Source organism: Xyrauchen texanus, chromosome 23 (genome assembly GCF_025860055.1).
Source record: "Xyrauchen texanus isolate HMW12.3.18 chromosome 23, RBS_HiC_50CHRs, whole genome shotgun sequence".
Classification (NCBI taxonomy): Eukaryota; Metazoa; Chordata; class Actinopteri; order Cypriniformes; family Catostomidae; genus Xyrauchen; species Xyrauchen texanus.
In genome coordinates, this window is record NC_068298.1 from 1,545,612 (window position 1) to 1,566,501 (window position 20,890).

The following is a 20,890-nucleotide window of genomic DNA, read 5'->3' on the forward strand; positions in this document are numbered from 1 at the left end:
GCTAATGAGACTTTTTCAAAAGTATACCTGAAACAAAAGTGCATTACAACTTTAATTTATTGTAATTCCAACTTTATAGATTGTCACAAAAACATCTCACAGTACATATGGATTACAAGACTAATTAAAAAAAATAACCAGATGAGTTTGAAAATTAAGTAATTATAAAGGAAAGAAATTATAAAATTGGGCCTTTCACTAGAGTAAAGAAAGCAGAGCAAATTGAGAGGACAAAAATGTCCGTGTCAAAAACTGCCATAAAAATATTATATATTAATATGAGTTTCCACTTTCACTGACTTAGTACTGATCATAAAAAAACAAATATTAATTAATTTTCAGTATTTTAAATGCCAGTATAAAGCCTGTGAGAAATATAAATTGTACACGCTGTCTTTAGTTTGACATCTAACTCTGTATGTATGTGTGCGAATCACAGAATCACACCACACGCACGAAGAGTCCTTGACCTTCATAGATGCTGTTAGTTTCTCTTGTCTTATCCTCTTTTGGAATGTTTTGTGCTCCAATGAGCACATACTCCTTTCCTTGAGCTAAATATCTCAGTCGGACATAACACATATCTAGGACTGCTTGACCTCATATGATTACCGTTCCCGTGCTATTCTGGTCAACATTTCTTGTCCTTGGCTGTCTCGCAAGTCTTGCTGTCACTATACTATTGGCTGTTGGTTGTTCTTTGTTCTATGAAAGGTATAAATATTATGCTTGCTGTAATAAACTTTGAGTAGATTGAATAGAAGCAACTGTGTGTTGTCGTTCTTTCTCCTCCCTTCATGAAGTTTTCAGATGTGCGGACTCCAGACCACACTTACCTGGGTATGCACTGAAAGGGACCGAGGAATTCTTGATGGTAGAACTGTTGGTTGCTAAGCTACAACGAGATCCAAGTTTTATTCCTAACAATTTGGGGGCTCGTCCGGGATACCTCACAAACAGGTAAGGTCAATTTTTTGACAAACTTATGTTGACCTGTTTGTTGGGGTATCTCTGAGCCATATAGTGTGCATTTGGTGGACTCCCTAAAAAAAAGGGAACGTTATTGCTCTGCTAGGCTGCAGAAAGGGAGCTGATCACTCCATTTTGACCAAGTGGAGTGGTGGTGGCGTAGTGGGCTAAAGCACTGAGCTGGTAAGCAGAAGGTTGTCGGTTCAATCCCCACAGCCACCACCATTGTGTCCTTGAGCAAGGCACTTAACTCCAGGTTGCTCCAGGGGGATTGTCACTGTAATAAGAGCACTGTAAGTTGCTTTGGATAAAAGCATCTGCCAAATGCATAAATGTAAATAAATATAAATGTAAGTGCACATCGAAAAATTTAAAAATAAATCAATAACTTTATTCACACACACACACACACACACACACACACACACACACACACACACACTCTTTTATCTGCATCATTTATTCAGTTGTCCTGCAGTGCTCTATAATACAGCAAACAGAGAATAGGGGAAAAGCTTATATTTGCTCCATAGGCTAAACATGAGGAAAATGGCACCATCTGGAGGAAAATATAAAAACATTTAATTTTGAAGCCAGAGCTCCGGAATGAAAGCATAACATCACAGAATTCATGATGTGATGCTTTAATGGCACTGGGATCAAATATTGCTGTTTTAATGGGTTTCAACATTAAATTGATTGGACATGATTTGGAAAGGGACACGCCTGTCTGTATAAGGTTTTACAGCTGTAAATGCATATAAGAGCAAAAACTAAGCCATGAGGTCAAAACTGCCTGCAGAGATCAGAGACAGGATAGTGTCGAGGATCTGGGGAAGGCTACAAAACATTTTGGTTACATTGAATGTTCCCAAGAGCACAGTGGCCTCCATAATACTCAAATGGAAGAAGTTGGGAACAACCAGGACTCCTCCTAGGGCGGGCCGCCTGGCCAAACTGAGCAATCGGGGGACAAGGGCTTTGGTAAGAGAGGTGACCAAGAACCCGATGGTCACTCTGGTTGAACTCCAGAGATCATGTGTGGAGATGGGAGAAACTTCCAGAAGGACGACCATCACTGCAACACTCCACCGATTTGTTATTTATGGCAGAGTGGCCAGACGGACGCCTCTCCTCAGTGCAAGACACATAATAAAGCACCTAAAGACTCTCAGACTGTGAGAAACAAGATACTCTGGTCTGATGAAACAAATATTGAACTCTTTGGCCTGAATGGCAAGCGTCATGTCTGGAGGAAACCAGGCACCGCTCATCACCTGCACAATACCATCCCAACGGTGAAGCATGGTGGTGGACGCATCATGCTGTTGGGGGTTTTTCAGCGGCAGGGACTGGTCAATGCAGAAAAATACAGAGATTTCCTTAATGAAAACCTGGTCCAGAGCACTCAGGACCTCAGACTGTGCCAAAGGTTCACCTTCCAACAGGACAATAACACATTGAAAAAAAATTAAGGGGTCTGAATACTTTCTAAATGCACTGTATGTATTAAAGATACCAAAATAAACATGTTTATGCATGCAAATATTTAAAAAATGTTCATGCATTAATGTTTCTTAATTGCAATTAACTATCACTACTTTATCATTAAAACGCAGAATGAGACATTTTGTCTGCAAGTGCTTTTCAGGTGGAGTTCAAAGTGCCGCTTGACGCTGGTGTTCAAGCCACAGTCTGCCGGCAGAGAAATATTTTGGAGGATGAGAGTTTACAAGAATTAATGTCCATTGCAATGAATACTCAATCTACGTAGAATAATTCTTTCAATTATTCAACCTCACAATTAGACTTAAGGAAACATTTAATGCTACTTAATTGGTGCTATTTTAGTGCATTTCTATCTTAATACCGTTGAAGGCTTTGTTTGGAAAATGTTAATAAAGCATTATGACAGCATAAAAAGTATATATAGTCTCAAATATCAGCACTTTCAAAATCTGAGATTAATCACGATTAACAACTAAAATTATGCAAATAATCACGACAACGTTTGAATGGACTGAAAGCACTAATATGTGTATACATACGTTAGGGCTGTCAATTTAATGCGTTCATTTAGTGCGATTAATTATATAAAAAATAACCAATTAATTATGCCCCCTGGCGCATATGTAAATTCCGTAATAAAACAGACATTCCTAGCATTCAAGCAATTCAAGCTTGAAGTACGTGTGTTTTTACAAGCCACACCAATAGGTGGCGCCTCAACAAACCTCACAAGCAGGACAGCTACAGAATGAGAACTGCTCACTGAAGAAGTGCAACAGAATACAGGAATCTTGAGACAGGATTTTCAAAGTTTCTTCTAATTTTAACATGACACAGTATCTTAAAAATGCAATGTTTATGGTATTTCATACAGCAAATGTCTAAATGTGTAAATGCTGATGTTAAAATTCACTGGTCAATCGTGCAGTTAATTCAATAACAAATGTTAAATCGATTGAGAGCCTTAAAAATGTATCTTATATATTATTGTTCGTCTTGTGCTAATCGTTCTGTCCCCTACTTTTGAAATGATTGCTACGCCCCTGACTGTGTTTAAGTAATGTAAGGCTGACATCGCGACATCACGTACACGATGTTGTAAAACTCAAAGCACTCTGCGAGACACAAGTCATAAAAACTCTCACACAGAAGAACATTTTCACCTGAGTCAACACATCCTACTGAGTGAGGACAATAAAACAAATCTCACATCTGACCTCCATCTCACCTCAGGCCAATTTAAGCCTATTTTCCTAAAACTCACAATCATCTGCCCCACTCAATGACTCCTCCCCCAAACTCACCAAAGCTCTACATGTAACAAAATGTCATGTCTGATGTACACAAATAATGTGACTAAGCATGTTTGGTATTATTTAAAATGTGTCAGTGCGACTGGTATAATGGTCCCTTTCCCATGTTGATAAATCTAATGGTTACAAAGTTATAAGGTCTTTGACAAATGCTGTATAATTCTGGAGGTCTGTCTCCATCCCTGTCTGTATGTTAATGAGGTATGTCCCCAGGACTTCCAAACCTAAACACTCCCAAAATACCCTTTGTTCATGGTTTGGGTATTTAAGGGAATGTGACACATTGTTCATGGTTCTCTGTAGTCAGAGTTTATATCAGGTAATTGCCATTTGAATTTCTTATGTTTTGATAAAATGTCTAAATTTGACTTATTGTCTAATTGGAATTGATTAATTCATTATTTTACCTGGTAAATAAATTGTTACAATAGAGTTTATTCTGATTTACTCTGAAACTATTGTCTTTAGTAGATCACGTTAAGTCCATGTTTCCGCAAATCTACGACCAGTTTAGTAGCGGACTAAAGCTCAGTCCTGAGTGGAGCATGGGGCACACCTGAGATTGTAAAGCTCCGACTAACTAATTGGCATTATTTCTAGTGTACTTAGAGTGTACAGGCTCGATAGGGAATTTCCGTTGAGGACATCACGAAGTGTCGACCAACCCTAAATAGGGTGAAGTCTAAACCTCTGGTTATTGTAATATTTTACATTGTGTACATAGGAAACTATGGCATGATTATATAAAGCTATTTTAACTTAGATATTGTTGGTCTATCTTTGTAAATTTAGTGGTCATGACCTCTAGGTAGAAATAATGTTACTCTAAGTGTTTACTATCTAAGCCATCTAATTAGTATTTAGTCAATTACTGTTTTAATGACCAATACTGGTGTATTTGTGACCGTGAGATCCGTGTACAGTGTACAATGTGCAGAGTTGTTTTTGCGCCAAACATACCTTTTGGAATTATGGCCAAAAAGTTCAACCTTGGTTTCATCAGACCACAACACATTTTCCCACGTGCTTTTGGGAGACTTGATGTTTGTTTTTGCAAACTTCAGCCGGGCTTGGATGTTTTTCTTTGTAAGATGTAATGTTTTCCGTCTTGCCACCCTACCCCATAGCCCATTCATATGAAGAATCCGGGAGATTGTTGTCACATGTAGCACACAGCCATTACTTGCCAGAAATTCCTGCAGTTCCTTTAATGTTGCTGTAGGCCTCTTGGAAGCCTCCATGACCTGTTTCCTTCTTGTCTTTTCATCAATTTTGGAGGGACGTCCAGTTCTTGGTAATGTCTCTGTTGTGCCATATTTTCTCTACTTGATGACGATTGTCTTCACTCTGTTCCATGGTATATCTAATGTTTTTGAAATTCTTTTGTACCCTTCTCCTGACTCTGACGTTTGTAAGCTCTCTGCGGACCAGAAAATGTCAGGAAAATCCTACTAGAACAGCTGAACATTATTTGTGATTAATAAGTCACTTAAAATGATGGCAGGTGTGTAATGACTTACATTTAGCATGAGTTTGAATGTGATTGGTTAATTCTGAACACAGCCACATCCCCAGTAATAAGAGGGTGTGCACACTTATGCAACCAGGTTATTGTAAGGTTTTTCATTTAAATTTCTCCCCCACGAAGATCCACTGCATCCTTAGAAAATTGTATAATTGTAGTCATATAAAATAAACGAGGATCATAAAATGAATAATATAGTTATTTAATTGGAACAAAATAACTTAAACTGAATGCGCATGATAAGACAGAACACGCAGGAGACCTTCAGCCAAGTCATTGGATCCCGTCCTTGGGCCAATTGGGTGGCTTCCATATTCCTCCTTTACCTTATCCCGTTTCCCCCCTTTAAAAGTGATTTTAAGCCCTTGTGCCCTTTCATACTATTAATTGATATGTTACCTGCTTACAACTGCAAAAAAATAAAAAAATAAAGAAAAAATTAAGAAACAAATATTTTGTGTGTGCATGTGCATTGAAAATACACTATGCCCAGGTGCATGCAAGTTCTTTCTACTGGTGTTATTTTTGCTTTTCAGATCTTGTAACCAACACAGATCATCAAAACATCACATGATCAGCCATGAAACTGGTGTTTATTTCAATTGTCCACAAAGCAATAATAAATAAAGGCATTGCCACATTGCTTTAATTTATACAGACTTTAATAGCTTTATTTACAGGTGAACAACTCTATTCTTTCGTATATTTCAGTGGATGTTTTCTTCCCGTCTTGACTGTTTGAGATAACATCTATGAGTGTGTAGTTTCAAAAATGGAACCCAAACGTTTTCAAATAAAAGGGCGGCGACTTCAGATTTGCAGTGCTGATTGGGTGTGTGTGTGAGAGGGGCGGGGCTACGGTCAGATTGCTGGGCCGTTCTGAAGGTGATCATGAAGATGGAGAAAAAAGGCACATAAGAAGTAAACAAAACAATGGAGTGAAAAGGAGTGTGCTTCTGAGAGAGGAATGAGTAGAAATCTGACATTAAAGGAACAGTTCTCCCACAAATTAACATTCTGTCTTTACTTACCCTCATGTCGTTCCAAAGCCGTATGACTTTCTTGCATACAGGTGTGGCATTTTTAGGGGAACTATTCCTTTAAGGAATGACAAAAGAGGGAAAGAGAGAGAGATGGGTTGTGTGTTTTGATGACAGTAGACAGAGGGGATGTGGCAGAGTACAGGTGGGGTGGGGGTCAGATAAGGTGCTTTGGCCCCTCAGGTTGGACTCAGTTGCTAAGCAACAGTTCTGTTGCCGTTTCCACGTCCCAGGATTTTGACGACAACGCCACTATTACTGCATTCTGCAGGGAAGAGAAGTTCGATATCAGTGACGCAAAGGAAAGGAAACAAACAGCTGCATAAATGCCATCTTTCATTAAACAAATTATACAGATCTGAAATGCAGGTGGCGCTCTAACACAACTGAGCACTCACACCACAGACATCCAGTCTATTATTGTTCCCATGCATGTTCCTCACTGTTTCACTGAATATCTCGGCCTCCGAGTGGACTAGAAGCTCAATCTAGGTGTCGTTGGAAAGCTGAGAACCTCAGCTTAGCACCGCTGTATTACAGCTGTGTGATGTATAACATAATTATTTTCTTATCATTATCATATCAAAGTGAATATCAGGCACATCATCACCGCTATAGCGCAGGCCACCATCTTGATTGTTTTGGTTGAATGGATCACATGACTGTGTCACATAACAACAAATATGTCATCGTTTTCAGCTATATCAGTTTTCCAAGTCTACACTACAACGGCATTTTCAAACGTATCAATTTAGAGAGTTTTTCATTGTTTTTTCGCTGACAAAAACGGCATCTCAGTGTGGACCAGAGTATGTGAGTGGAGCGGCAACAATTTCCCTGTGTTCGGTCCATGGCAAAATTAGCACATAACTACCTCTCCACTGTAAAGTTATTTCAGTATGCTTTTTAATATCACATCCTTCCATGCAGAAGGTGCATAAAATGAAAAATAAATAGAAGAAATGCAACAATGTGCTTTATTAGAACACTAACAATAGCCCAAGGATAAATGTAATAATTTTTATAGCTTACTTTTGAAACATATCGGCAGCATTCTCTGGGTTTGAGCAATTAAATAAATTGCTAGAAGAAAAAAACAAACAAATATTAAATTAAAAAATGTAAATTACCAAACAAATTTTTTTATATATAAATTACCAGAACAAAAACAAAACAACTGTATTTAATGTGGGACATAATACCTGGGATAATACAGTTAATATTGAGCTGCATTAGATTAAAATGATTATTCAAAATATTTAATAGGGGATATCTGTATTACTGACCGATTTTTTTTCTCCTCTACATTGCGAGAAAATCACTCACATATATGTCTACATTTAGCACTATGACAAAAATATGTCTGTTATTAGCCACTAGCTAGTAAAATCATATTTTACCTGTCAGTGATTGTGTTGTGAAGTGGTGAAAAACGTTAGCACCCCGATCCTTTTACTGAATAGTGGTGCATTCACATACAACGCGAAGCGAGTGTTTCGCACGGCGCGATTACATACAAAGTCATGAATAGATATGAATTCGCACCAAATTCACTGTTCACTGTGCTCATTCAACTGTAAATATTTGCTTAAGGAATTATTGTCTCTTAAAGAAGACAGTACCAGTTTATCGATTGTTATACATATAAATCAGTGGTTCTCAACCTTTTTTGAACAAACGCCCCCCTGACCTCTTCATGATCCTATTAACTTTATTAACATGATCCTATTAACCTATTAACCTATTAATTTATCAAAACCGAAATATGAAAATAAAATATACAATATTGCATATTACATTTATGCATTTGGCAGACACTTTTATCCAAAGTGACTTACAGTGCACTTATTACAGGGACAATCCCCCCGGAGCAACCTGGAGTTAAGTGCCTTACTCAAGGACACAATGGTGGTGACTGTGGGGATCAAACCAGTGACCTTCTGATTACCAGTTATGTGCTTTAGCCCACTACGCCACCACCACTCCATATTATACTGAATACTACAAACTGAGATCCCACCTTCTCACTTTGCCTAATATCTTTTTCAGTTTTCAGTTGCATGACACTTATATGTCGTCAAAAGTCTGGTGAAAAATTAAGATTTAATAGCCAATGGTGATTCATTCTCCAACGTGTCTGTCGAGGGTGGTTTTCGATCGTTCACAAAGAACCTAAATATACTTCTTCACTATAAACCATAAATATACCATTATAATAACTTATCAACATTAATAAACATTATTCAATTATACAATGCTTATATGATTATTAAAACTGTGGCGCTGCTCAAAGCCACTGTGTTTGTTTTACAAATGCATGTTGCTACAAAAGGACTACATATAAGAGTCCAGAAACGGTTTGTAAATGTGTGTTTGTGTGTTCTACTCACTTTATCAAAGCCCATAGAGCAGAGTTTGTCTATTTTGCGTGTGAAGTCTGGACTGGAGACCGGAGCTTCTGCGTAAACGTGAGACCAGAGTCGAGCCGTCTGTTTGAACATCTCTGGGTTCTGTTTATACTGAGGCAGGAAACAGACAGAGCGAAAAGAGGAAATGAGCACATCAGCCCGTAAGTGGCTGGATGATGGAACGTGGAGCAAGTGCAATTAATCATTTGATTTCAAGTTGACATCAAATATTAACTGTAAATGTACAGATGATTATCACACTATCAAGACAAACCTGATTGGCAACTACTGCGTCTTGTGGATCATCTGGTTCTGCAGCCGCCAGAAGAGCCTGTAGGGACAATAACACTGTTCTGAGGGTCATCGCCGCTGCCCTGAAACACACACACACACACACACACACACACACACACACACACACACACACACACACACACACACACACACACACATCGATGAGTCTCAGGCTCATTAGCATCACAGCACTATTAAATGTGCAATAAAGTCTCACCACTGGTCCTTCAGGATGTCCAAACAAATGGCACCTGTGACTGAGCTGATATTGGGATGCCAGATCTTTGTGATAAACCGAACCTGAGACACAACAAGTGAAACCAACATGTGATTTCCAAACAGTGCCAATTCATCTCTGAATATAAAATAATCCTCATGTTTAAAGGAATAGTTGACCTAATATCAAAATGCTTCAACTCTTTACACAACTGTGTTACGCCATTCTCGTATGACAGCACACAAAGCTAAAGTACGGTTTAAAACTTGGACATACAGCAGTGCACAATTACACTAATGGATTACTTTTATTGTACTTATTTATCTATTTTTGTCCTTTTAGGAGCTTGAGAGAAGTTTTATTTTATTAAATTTTATTAACCTTGTGCGACCCCGCGTCCACATGTGAGGACGAATTTTGGCTTCGCTATATGCAACACATAATTTAAATGAATAAAACCAACTACATACTGTTCACAAGACTCTACACTGTTATTTAAGGATTACATTTCTGGCGCACCACGTTACGTTTACATTTATGCATTTGGCAGATGCTTTTATCCAAAGCGACTCACAGTGCACTTATTACAGGGACAATCCCCCCGGAGCAACCTGGAGTTAAGTGGCAGTGGTGGCTCAGTGGTTGAGGCTCAGGGTTACTGACCAGAAGGTTGGGGGTTCAAGCCCCAGCACCACCAGTTATGTGCTTTAGCCCACTATACCACTGGTGGCCCACTACACCACCACTCCATGATGCGACAGCATGACGTTGATTTCCGTGAAGCGCTTCTACTGGCACAGCGGCACCAAAAGTGCCAAAAAGTGTCCACATTTGTGGAAATTAGGACCGTATTCCCTCCATATAATAAAATAAATACATCCGTGGGTCATTTTGTTTCATATAAACGTGTTAATATTTTTGTAACAAAGTTCAATGATGGGATGTGAGGAGGAAGTGGAAGCTGGCGAAATCCAACAAAAAAGCCAGGGCTCGACACTAAGGACTGCCCGATGGCCCAGGGCTAGTGTGAGAAATATTCGGGCCAGTTGCAAGAACTGTCACTTGCCTGATTGGGCCAGTGCTGCATTTATAACATTAGTGCGCTCCAAGTCCTCGTGGTGGTGTAGTGACTCTCCTCAATCCGGGTGTCAGAGGATAAATCTCAGTTGCGTCTGAAACAGTCAATCCGCGCATCTTATCACGTGGCTTGCTGAGCGCGTTACCATGGAGACCTAGCGCATGTGGAGACTTCTCAACGACATCCACGCACAACTCACCACACGCCCCACCGAGAGAGCGAGAACCACATTATAGCGACCACGAGGACGTTACCCCATGTGACTCTACCCTCCCTAGCAACCGGGCCAATTTGGTTGCTTAGGAGACCTGACTGGAGTTACTCAGCACGCCCTGGATTCAAACTCGTGACTCCAGATGTGATAGGCATTATATGAGCGTGAAGCGTTCATCTGTGTTCCGCAACTGCTTTCGGGTCCTTGAATAACGTATAACGTGCGAGTAAGGGCAGCCGGTGGACTTTCTGGTGCCCCCCTAGGGAGTTGGTGCCCTACGCAGACTGTGCAGTCTGCTTATAGGGAGTGGCAGTACTGGCGTTACATAATTAAAAAAAATAACACGTTAAACAAATGAACGCAATAAATGTTTCAGCAGGGTATTTTCAAACAGCTGAATTACGACTGTAGGGATCTCGACAGTTTTTCGACATTAAAAACGTACGTTTACTTGGCACGAGACCTAAAAACAGTACATTTATGACGCGACACAATCAAAGTGAGACATTCGTCAGCTTTTATTATCACAATGCAGACTGACAGATCGTCCTCTAGTTGATGTCAAATGTTATCAGTGTGATCATAGTTCTAGTTATCCAGCACATCTTTCATGCAATCCAACCAGGGGCTGATCTGCATGTCTGCAGCGGGACGCCCCTCACGCGCTGGTCTCACTACTCACCTTTGGTGGATTAAAAGGGTACGTCTCTGGAATTTTAATTTCTAGCTGATATCTGCCCCCTGCGAAGCAAGAAAAAACTGAAAGTGACAAAACAGCACAACCAAAATTAAAGCAATATGCAAGCTCTGCAACAAATGAGAGCAAGTACATTAGTGTTAATAGTAAGCACACATACAGTATGTCGCTACGATGTCTGTTAAACATCCAGAGAGTCTTCCAGATTAATATGCATTGATCAAGTAGACGTCTGGGTGACTAGTGATGTTTCATTGTCAACTAAACTGTCTTTTTGAACAAATCTTTTAAGTGGAATTGTAGACGTGCGAATCTTAATTAAGAATAATTAGACTTGTTCTGGTCGTGAATGACTGTGCTTTTGGTTCAATACAATTACTCTTTAAAGACGGTTATTTGGGCATACAAGGGCGTACATGCAGGAATTGTCAATGCACAAATCTGAACAAATGTTTTAGGTGAACGGATTCAAAAGACTTGTGTCATTGGGATTAAACCCCAACAATATGGGTGATTATGTGTACCAGCCGGTTCTCACCGTTCCTTCATTTTCTATCAACTCAAGCAAATTAAACACCTGAAAGGACGGCCAAAACTTTCAGTCACTAATGACAGTACTGTTGCTCTCACCTTCATACGGCGTGTCTGGTGGTCCTGCAATCTCCCCCTTCAGTTCTGTGAAATTCTCGTCCACTAAATCCACCTTGATCTGGTTTTTACTCGTCTGTGTGAATAAAAGCAATTTTAGTGGAATATCCAGCAGAGCCTCATGAACATTACGTTACCGTGCAAAACATTTTGCGAAACGAAATTTCATGCCTTATTACACGTTTGGCTGCAGTTTCCCAGTGAAATGTCCAGCGGGGGGCGCCAAAAGCGAGTGAAATTGTGTCGCAATTAGACGAGGCTTTTAAGGTGGAGGTTTTAATGAGTAAAACATGCATCCCTAAACTAAAACTTTAACCAAATAGTGTCCTAAAAGATAAATGCAAAATTAAAAGCACATTTTCTAAAGCAACCACGACATTTCGTGTCGCTTGCCCACTACCGCTGCTACCTATAAGCAGACTGCACAGTCTATGTAGTGCACCAACTCCCTAGTGGGGCACCATCATACTCAAGGAGGGCACCAGAAAGTCCACTGGCTGCCCTTACTCGCATGTTATACGTTATACAAGAACCAGAAAGCAGCTGTGGAACACAGATGATCGCTTCACGCTCATATCAAGCGAACCCCCCCATCGCATCACGCTCATATCACGCGAACCCCCTCCCCCATTGCTTCAGCGCTCATATCACGCGAACCCCTCCCCCATCGCTTCACGCTCATATCACGTGAACCCCCCCATCGCTTCACGCTCATATCATGCGAACGCCCCCCATCGCTTCACGCTCATATCACGCTAAAGCGCCCCATCGGTTCACGCTCATATCACGCTAACGCGCCCCATCGGTTCACGCTCATATCACGCGAACGCCCCCCATCGTTTCACGCTCATATCACGCGAACCCCCCATCGCTTCACGCTCATGTGCTTTTGGTTTTGAGTTTAATTAAATTATGATTTATGTTGACAAGCCGGTTCTCGCCTCCTCCTTGCCCATCCTTTAACTGTGTTACATTCTTCCCTCCTCCCCTCACGGACAGTGGTCTCCCTCGACCCCTCCGCGTCTCTGGGGGCGGCAGGGCACTCCTCCGCCCCCGCCCCCGGCAGCGGCTCCCTCGCTCCAGGCGGTCGGGGTATCCAGTCACCACTTGCCCTGCGGACGACGGCCGTTCCCCCGCATCCGGGCGGTCGGGCTACTCCGTCACCCGGCAGATAGCAGAGGCACTCCCCAGGGTGGACGGCAGTGTCGAGGACTCTGCGACGGGCATCCCTCCTCCTTCCCGGGCTTTCGGCACCAATGTAACACAGTTAAAGGATGGGCAAGGAGGAGGCGAGAATCGGCTTGTCAATATAAATAATATTTAATTAAAACCAAAACACACAAACATAAACACACACACGACGGACATGCCCGTAATTCTCTCTCTCTCGAACCATCGTCACCGGCCGCCTTTATCCCTCGCGCGCCTCATCAGACCGATTGGGGACCGGTGCGCGATATTCCGACCCGGCCCCGCCCCTCCCCGCTCCACATACATTTAAAAAGAAATAGCCAAAAACAAGAAAACATATTTTTCATTCATGCATATAAAAATAGTTTATACAGTGAGGAAAATAAGTATTTGAACACCCTGCTATTTTGCAAGTTCTCCCAAATCATGGAGGGGTCTGAAATTGCCATCGTAGGTGCATGTCCACTGTGAGAGACATAATCTAAAAAAAAAAAATCCAGAAATCACAATGTATGATTTTTTAACTATTTATTTGTATGATACAGCTGCAAATAAGTATTTGAACACCTGAGAAAATCAATGTTAATATTTGGTACAGTAGCCTTTGTTTGCAATTACAGAGGTCAAACGTTTCCTGTAGTTTTTCACCAGGTTTGCACACACTGCAGGAGGGATTTTGGCCCACTCCTCCACACAGATCTTCTCTAGATCAGTCAGGTTTCTGGGCTGTCGCTGAGAAACACGGAGTTTGAGCTCCCTCCAAAGATTCTCTATTGGGTTTAGGTCTGGAGACTGGCTAGGCCACGCCAGAACCTTGATATGCTTCTTACAGAGCCACTCCTTGGTTATCCTGGCTGTGTGCTTGGGTCATTGTCATGTTGGAAGACCCAGCCTCGACCCATCTTCAATGCTCTAACTGAGGGAAGGAGGTTGTTCCCCAAAATCTCGCAATACATGGCCCCAGTCATCCTCTCCTTAATACAGTGCAGTCAGCCCTGTCCCATGTGCAGAAAAACACCCCCAAATCATGATGCTACCACCCCCATGCTTCACAGTAGGGATGGTGTTCTTGGGATGGTACTCATCATTCTTCTTCCTCCAAACACGGTTAGTGGAATTATGACCAAAAAGTTATATTTTGGTCTCATCTGACCACATGACTTTCTCCCATGACTCCTCTGGATCATCCAAATGGTCATTGGCAAACTTAAGACGGGCCTTGACATGTGCTGGTTTAAGCAGGGGAACCTTCCGTGCCATGCATGATTTCAAACCATGACGTCTTAGTGTATTACCAACAGTAACCTTGGAAACGGTGGTCCCAGCTCTTTTCAGGTCATTGACCAGCTCCTCCCGTGTAGTTCTGGGCTGATTTCTCACCTTTCTTAGGATCATTGAGACCCCACGAGGTGAGATCTTGCATGGAGCCCCAGTCCGAGGGAGATTGACAGTCATGTTTAGCTTCTTCCATTTTCTAATGATTGCTCCAACAGTGGACCTTTTTTCACCAAGCTGCTTGGCAATTTCCCGTAGCCCTTTCCAGCCTTGTGGAGGTGTACAATTTTGTCTCTAGTGTCTTTGGACAGCTCTTTGGTCTTGGCCATGTTAGTAGTTGGATTCTTACTGATTGTATGGGGTGGACAGGTGTCTTTATGCAGCTAACGACCTCAAATAGGTGCATCTAATTTAGGATAATAAATGGAGTGGAGGTGGACATTTTAAAGGCAGACTAACAGGTCTTTGAGGGTCAGAATTCTAGCTAATAGACAGGTGTTCAAATACTTATTTGCAGCTGTATCATACAAATAAATAGTTAAAAAATCATACATTGTGATTTCTGGATGTTTTTTTTAGATTATGTCTCTCACAGTGGACATGCACCTACGATGACAATTTCAGACCCCTCCATGATTTCCAAGTGGGAGAACTTGCAAAATAGCAGGGTGTTCAAATACTTATTTTCCTCACTGTAACTTGAATATTTGTTTTGCACATGTCAGTAAAGTATGACGATCTTCCAAGCAAATTACCTCCTATAGTTTTTCATTGATGCTTGCATATAACAATCCTCTTCTGTTATAGTCGTGTTGCATTTGTTTTCCCATCGTCTTAACATACATGGTATATTCTGATCTGCATTTTCGAATTATACACTGGTATAATTTAGAAATTACTTTACTAATCACAGTAACCTTGTGAGCTGACAAAAATATTTTAGTTATTCTCAGACCAATTCCCCTCCTTATGCATTGTTAAATTAAAGTGATGTCTTAATTGAAAATATCTATGTAAAGTCCAAACTGAACTTTTAAACTGAAATTTTAATTGACAGCTGTGCCTCAAACTTCACAAACTCACTTCAAAAGCTAGTGTCTTAAACCCAAATGTAAGTTTTAAATAAATTGTAGAGTCATTCAAACATCCTCTTTATTTAGGGAACTTCCACCAAAGTCTTTCTAGCGAGTCAGTCCACTGTCGGTCATCTTTGGAACGCTCTCGGGACGCTATTTCCAGTCATGCCAGTGCAGCTCCTATCTACTTGTATGGAGAAAGACCAAAATCTCAAAAACGGTTGATCAAGATTAAGATCAAAGAATATATTTCAAATCAGTTATAAAATCTGATAATAGTGGTATCAGAAATTGGGATTCTTTGCTTCATATTGCGCTAAAAACGTAATTTCCCCGGCTTGCATCGCTTTATGCGCATTCCAGAGCCATATAGAGAGAGAGAGTTGCGACAACTCCATTGACTCCAATGGAACGTTTTTTTTCCAGCAATGGCGGCTCGTGGAGCCTCTCAATAGTTTCCGGACGTAGCAGCAAACACCGTAGAGATGCATCAGAACAAACCGTTTGCGACGCACTTTTAAAAGGTGAGACGTTTAAAGAATAATATTATCTTATTCTGTATATTATCAGTACATCTAAATAAAAATAACTTGTAAATTAAAACCTTATAGTTGAGTATTACTCATTAAATTAGGAGATAAGGGATGTTATCGGATAACTAACAGATTAGGCAAGGATTGGTGCTGGATAAAGTTAGTAACGAACACCCTATTCATTGTAAAATCTTTGCAAATACCTCACACATTTTTTTGTTGTTGTAATTTTTATTTATATTTAGATTGCTCCTGCTGACTTGAGCCAACCATTTTTTTCTCCTCTCCATGTCAGTGGGGAAGCCATACATTCGACACACCTTTCTCTGAGCTGATTGGAGCATCCCCATGCAGCACAGCAAACCATGGTGAAGACTATGCAACAACAACATGAAAGAAAGGACACATACAAAATGCTTGGCATGCTATTTAATTTATTAGAAATGTATTCATGAATTGCTGTAAATAGTTATTGCATTTATTTGAATAAAAATACAAAAAAAGTAATATCGTAATATATTATTACAATTTAAAATAACTGTTTTCTATTTTAATGTATTTTAAAATGTAATTTACTCCTGTGATGCCAAGCTTCATTACTTTTGAACGGCAGTTTATATACGAGTATGCTTAAGTTGTTTTAAAGCTGAATATATTGTGTATATGAATAAGTATTGTAAGAATTATACATTAGATATATAATATTTATAATACATAAATAATTATATTACTATATATAGAATTGTAAACAATAAGCTTCATTTCACTAAATTTTACATTTACGTAACTGCTGCTAATAGTTAATAGTTCATTGACCCATTGTGCGGTGCGAGCTGGAAATCACCTGTCACCAGCCTGTCTCTGTACTATCTGAAAAGTCATAAATATGACATTAGTTACCATGAGATTAGTGAAAACAATGAACATGAGGTAACATAAAAAGGCAACAGAAACCCTAGCCTGAAATAAATTGAGGCAAATAACGGTAAGCGAACACTAATCCTCAAATATTAGCTGATTTGATCTTTAAAAAACAACATCGCTGTAACAACATACTCATGCTACATACATATGTCGGTGTGTTACATAAATATATAAAATAAATGCATTTATTGACTACTAATTACCAGAAATCGCAGTTCTGTCACTCTACAGTTTGAAATGCCCGCCAAAGCACTTCCTGGAACTATCTGAAGTCTACGTGAATCACGTAACGATCAAGCATTTAGAACTTCCGTTGTCGCAACTCTCTCTCTCTATGGCTCTGTGTATGGAGAAAGACCAAAATCTCAAAAACGGTTGATCAAGATTAAGATCAAAGAATATATTTCAAATCAGCTATGAAATCTGACAATAGTGGTATCAGAAATTGGGATTCTTTGCTTCATATTGCGCTAAAAACGTAATTTCCCCGGCTTGCATCGCTTTATGCGCATTCTAAAGTGGATTGACAGACGATGTCCGTATCTAAAAGGTGATTGGCTCTTTTAACCGTAAGGCGGGACTTCCTTTCTACAGCGTTGGGCGTTCTAATTTCGCCTATTTATAATAGAAGTGGCCCGTCTCTGCTAAATATTCTTTGTTTAAATGCAGTGGTTTTGTACTTTGTGGAGATTTATATTCGTTCAGATTAACCCAACACTCAAAAAGAACGCAGATACAGTACACATATAAACACATAATTGCACAGATTTACAGAATAAACATGTATCAGGAATCATAAATTACCATAGTTTTACCGTAGTGGCGCTATCGATGCTTCACAGCTGACAGACAACAAACCGCATCAAAACTACCTTAAAAGTTTGAAAGCCGATTGTATTTTACAGATTAAAACAGATAGAACCTCTCATTATGTCTAAAAGGTTTTTTTGTCTAGTAAAATGAGGAGTTTATAACAGTGAATGTGTGTTTATAGAGCATCGGCCTTCAGCTAGCAGACGGCTAACCACATACACAGCCCTTAAAACACCATTAAACACAAACAATTCCAAACAAGCCGCGAATAACACAATAATCGCGCAGAAACGGTTAAATAAACATATTTAAAGCCCGCAGCACTGATGCGACTATCGGTTTGTCTGGTTTTGCACTCGTTTTCTCGGCGGTTCGGCCTGGAGGTGACAAACATCCCATAATAATCCGCTCAAACGTCTATCTGAAATGGGCAAAAACACATTAAACTGCTTTATTTTGATGCACGGCACGATTCACTGCTGTTTTTACATGCACGGTTTCGGTCGGGATCATGTCCGCATGTCTGATTCACACCTGATCTGTCCATCAACACGTATGATTAAATGCACACGAGTGCATCGTACAGCATGATTGACATCTGTCAGGTGAAATGCACAAGTGTGTGTGAAAGGTTGAACGCACCTCTTCGCTTTTCAGAACCTCTTTAAACTCCCGTTTGATTCGCTGTACCGCGATGTTGGCCATGCTGTTCGTGCACCCCACTCTCTCTCTCTCTTACACTCACTCACTCACTCTCTCTCACACACACACACTCTCTCTCTCTCTCTCTCTCTCTCTCTCTCTCTACACACACACACACTCACACACACACACACACACACACACACACACACACACACACACACACACACACACACACACACACACACACACACACACACACACACACACACTCTCTCTCTCTTATACTCTCTCTCTCTCTCTCTCTTACACAGTCACACACACACACTCTTACACACTCTCTCTCTCTCCTACACACACACTCTCTCTCTCTCTCTCTCTCTCTCTTACACACAGACACACACAGACATACAATATTGCCAAAGCATTAAAACACAAAACAGATAATGACAAGACAAATAATAATAATAAAATGGTAACAAATAGCATCAGCATCAGCATCTGATCTGATCTCCCCCAGTAACACCAGCATCTGATCTGATCTCCAACAGTAACACCAGCATCTGATCTGATCTCCCCCAGTAACACCAGCATCTGATCTGATCTCCCCCAGTAACACCAGCATCTGATCTGATCTCCAACAGTAACACCAGCATCTGATCTGATCTCCCCCAGTAACACCAGCATCTGATCTGATCTCCTCCAGTAACACCAGCATCTGATCTGATCTCCAACAGTAACACCAGCATCTGATCTGATCTCCCCCAGTAACACCAGCATCTGATCTGATCTCCAACAGTAACACCAGCATCTGATCTGATCTCCCCCAGTAACACCAGCATCTGATCTGATCTCCAACAGTAACACCAGCATCTGATCTGATCTCCCCCAGTAACACCAGCATCTGATCTGATCTCCCCCAGTAACACCAGCATCTGATCTGATCTCCAACAGTAACACCAGCATCTGATCTGATCTCCCCCAGTAACACCAGCATCTGATCTGATCTCCTCCATTAACACCAGCATCTGATCTGATCTCCCCCAGTAACACCAGCATCTGATCTGATCTCCTCCAGTAACACCAGCATCTGATCTGATCTCCCCCAGTAACACCAGCATCTGATCTGATCTCCTCCAGTAACACCAGCATCTGATCTGATCTGATCTCCCCCAGTAACACCAGCATCTGATCTGATCTCCCCCAGTAACACCAGCATCTGATCTGATCTGATCTCCCCCAGTAACACCAGCATCTGATTTGATCTCCCCCAGTAACACCAGCATCTGATCTGACCTCCCCCAGTAACACCAGCATCTGATCTGATCTCCCCCAGTAACACCAGCATCTGATCTGATCTCCCCCAGTAACACCAGCATCTGATCTGATCTGATCTCCTCCAGTAACACCAGCATCTGATCTGATCTGATCTCCTCCAGTAACACCAGCATCTGATCTGATCTCCCCCAGTAACACCAGCATCTGATCTGATCTCCCCCAGTAACACCAGCATCTGATCTGATCTCCCCCAGTAACACCAGCATCTGATCTGATCTCCTCCAGTAACACCAGCATCTGATCTGATCTCCCCCAGTAACACCAGCATCTGATCTGATCTCCTCCAGTAACACCAGCATCTGATCTGATCTGATCTCCCCCAGTAACACCAGCATCTGATCTGATCTCCCCCAGTAACACCAGCATCTGATCTGATCTCCTCCAGTAACACCAGCATCTGATCTGATCTCCTCCAGTAACACCAGCATCTGATCTGATCTGATCTCCCCCAGTAACACAGCATCTGATCTGATCTCCCCCAGTAACACCAGCATCTGATCTGATCTCCCCCAGTAACACCAGCATCTGATCTGATCTCCTCCAGTAACACAGCATCTGATCTGATCTGATCTCCCCCAGTAACACCAGCATCTGATCTGATCTCCCCCAGTAACACAGCATCTGATCTGATCTGATCTACCCCAGTAACACCAGCATCTGATCTGATCTCCCCCAGTAACACCAGCATCTGATCTGATCTCCCCCAGTAACACCAGCATCTCATCTGATCTTCCCCAGTAACACCAGCATCTGATCTGATCTCCTCCAGTAACACCAGCATCTGATCTGATCTCCTCCAGTAACAGCAGCATCTGATCTGATCTCCCCCAGTAACACCAGCATCTGATCTGATCTCCTCCAGTAACACCAGCATCTGATCTGATCTGATCTCCCCCAGTAACACCAGCATCTGATCTGATCTCCCCCAGTAACACCAGCATCTGATCTGATCTCCTCCAGTAACACCAGCATCTGATCTGATCTCCTCCAGTAACAGCAGCATCTGATCTGATCTCCCCCAGTAACACCAGCATCTGATCTGATCTCCTCCAGTAACACCAGCATCTGATCTGATCTGATCTCCCCCAGTAACACCAGCATCTGATCTGATCTCTCCCAGTAACACCAGCATCTGATCTGATCTCCTCCAGTAACACCAGCATCTGATCTGATCTCCTCCAGTAAC

At 41.2% G+C, this 20,890-nt stretch overlaps 1 protein-coding gene across 3 annotated transcripts; it reads right to left on the reverse strand.

Annotated features, from left to right (window-relative positions):
- Positions 1-5,894: 5,894 nt before the first annotated feature.
- LOC127617049 (ubiquitin-conjugating enzyme E2 K-like) lies at positions 5,895-18,520 on the reverse strand. Of its 3 annotated transcripts, none has more exons than XR_007967269.1 (8): positions 18,367-18,520; positions 11,895-11,988; positions 11,250-11,308; positions 9,276-9,358; positions 9,039-9,138; positions 8,747-8,875; positions 6,348-6,621; positions 5,895-6,195 (listed from the first exon to the last, which is right to left on the reverse strand). XR_007967269.1 is itself a non-coding variant. In XM_052088923.1 (8 exons), the coding sequence occupies exons 1-7, from the start codon at positions 18,427-18,429 to the stop codon at positions 7,428-7,430; spliced, it is 540 nt and encodes a 179-aa protein (XP_051944883.1). In that variant the 5' UTR covers positions 18,430-18,520; the 3' UTR covers positions 5,895-6,621; positions 7,389-7,427. The 3 variants fall into 3 exon arrangements, 2 of the variants coding, with proteins under 2 accessions (XP_051944883.1, XP_051944882.1); XM_052088923.1 differs by adding an exon at positions 7,389-7,439 and having other exon boundaries at positions 5,895-6,621; XM_052088922.1 differs by having other exon boundaries at positions 5,895-6,621.
- Positions 18,521-20,890: the final 2,370 nt, after the last annotated feature.

Excerpts from the sequence above, each read along its gene's own strand:
- LOC127617049 (XM_052088922.1), bottom strand. The coding sequence starts at position 18,429 with ATGGCCAACATCGCGGTACAGCGAATCAAACGGGAGTTTAAAGAGGTT. Across the intron at positions 8,876-9,038 it reads ACGCAGTAGTTGCCAATCAG|TATAAACAGAACCCAGAGAT; the intron begins GTTTGTCTTGAT and ends TTCCTGCCTCAG. Across the intron at positions 6,622-8,746 it reads GCTCTATGGGCTTTGATAAA|AATGCAGTAATAGTGGCGTT; the intron begins GTGAGTAGAACA and ends TCTTCCCTGCAG.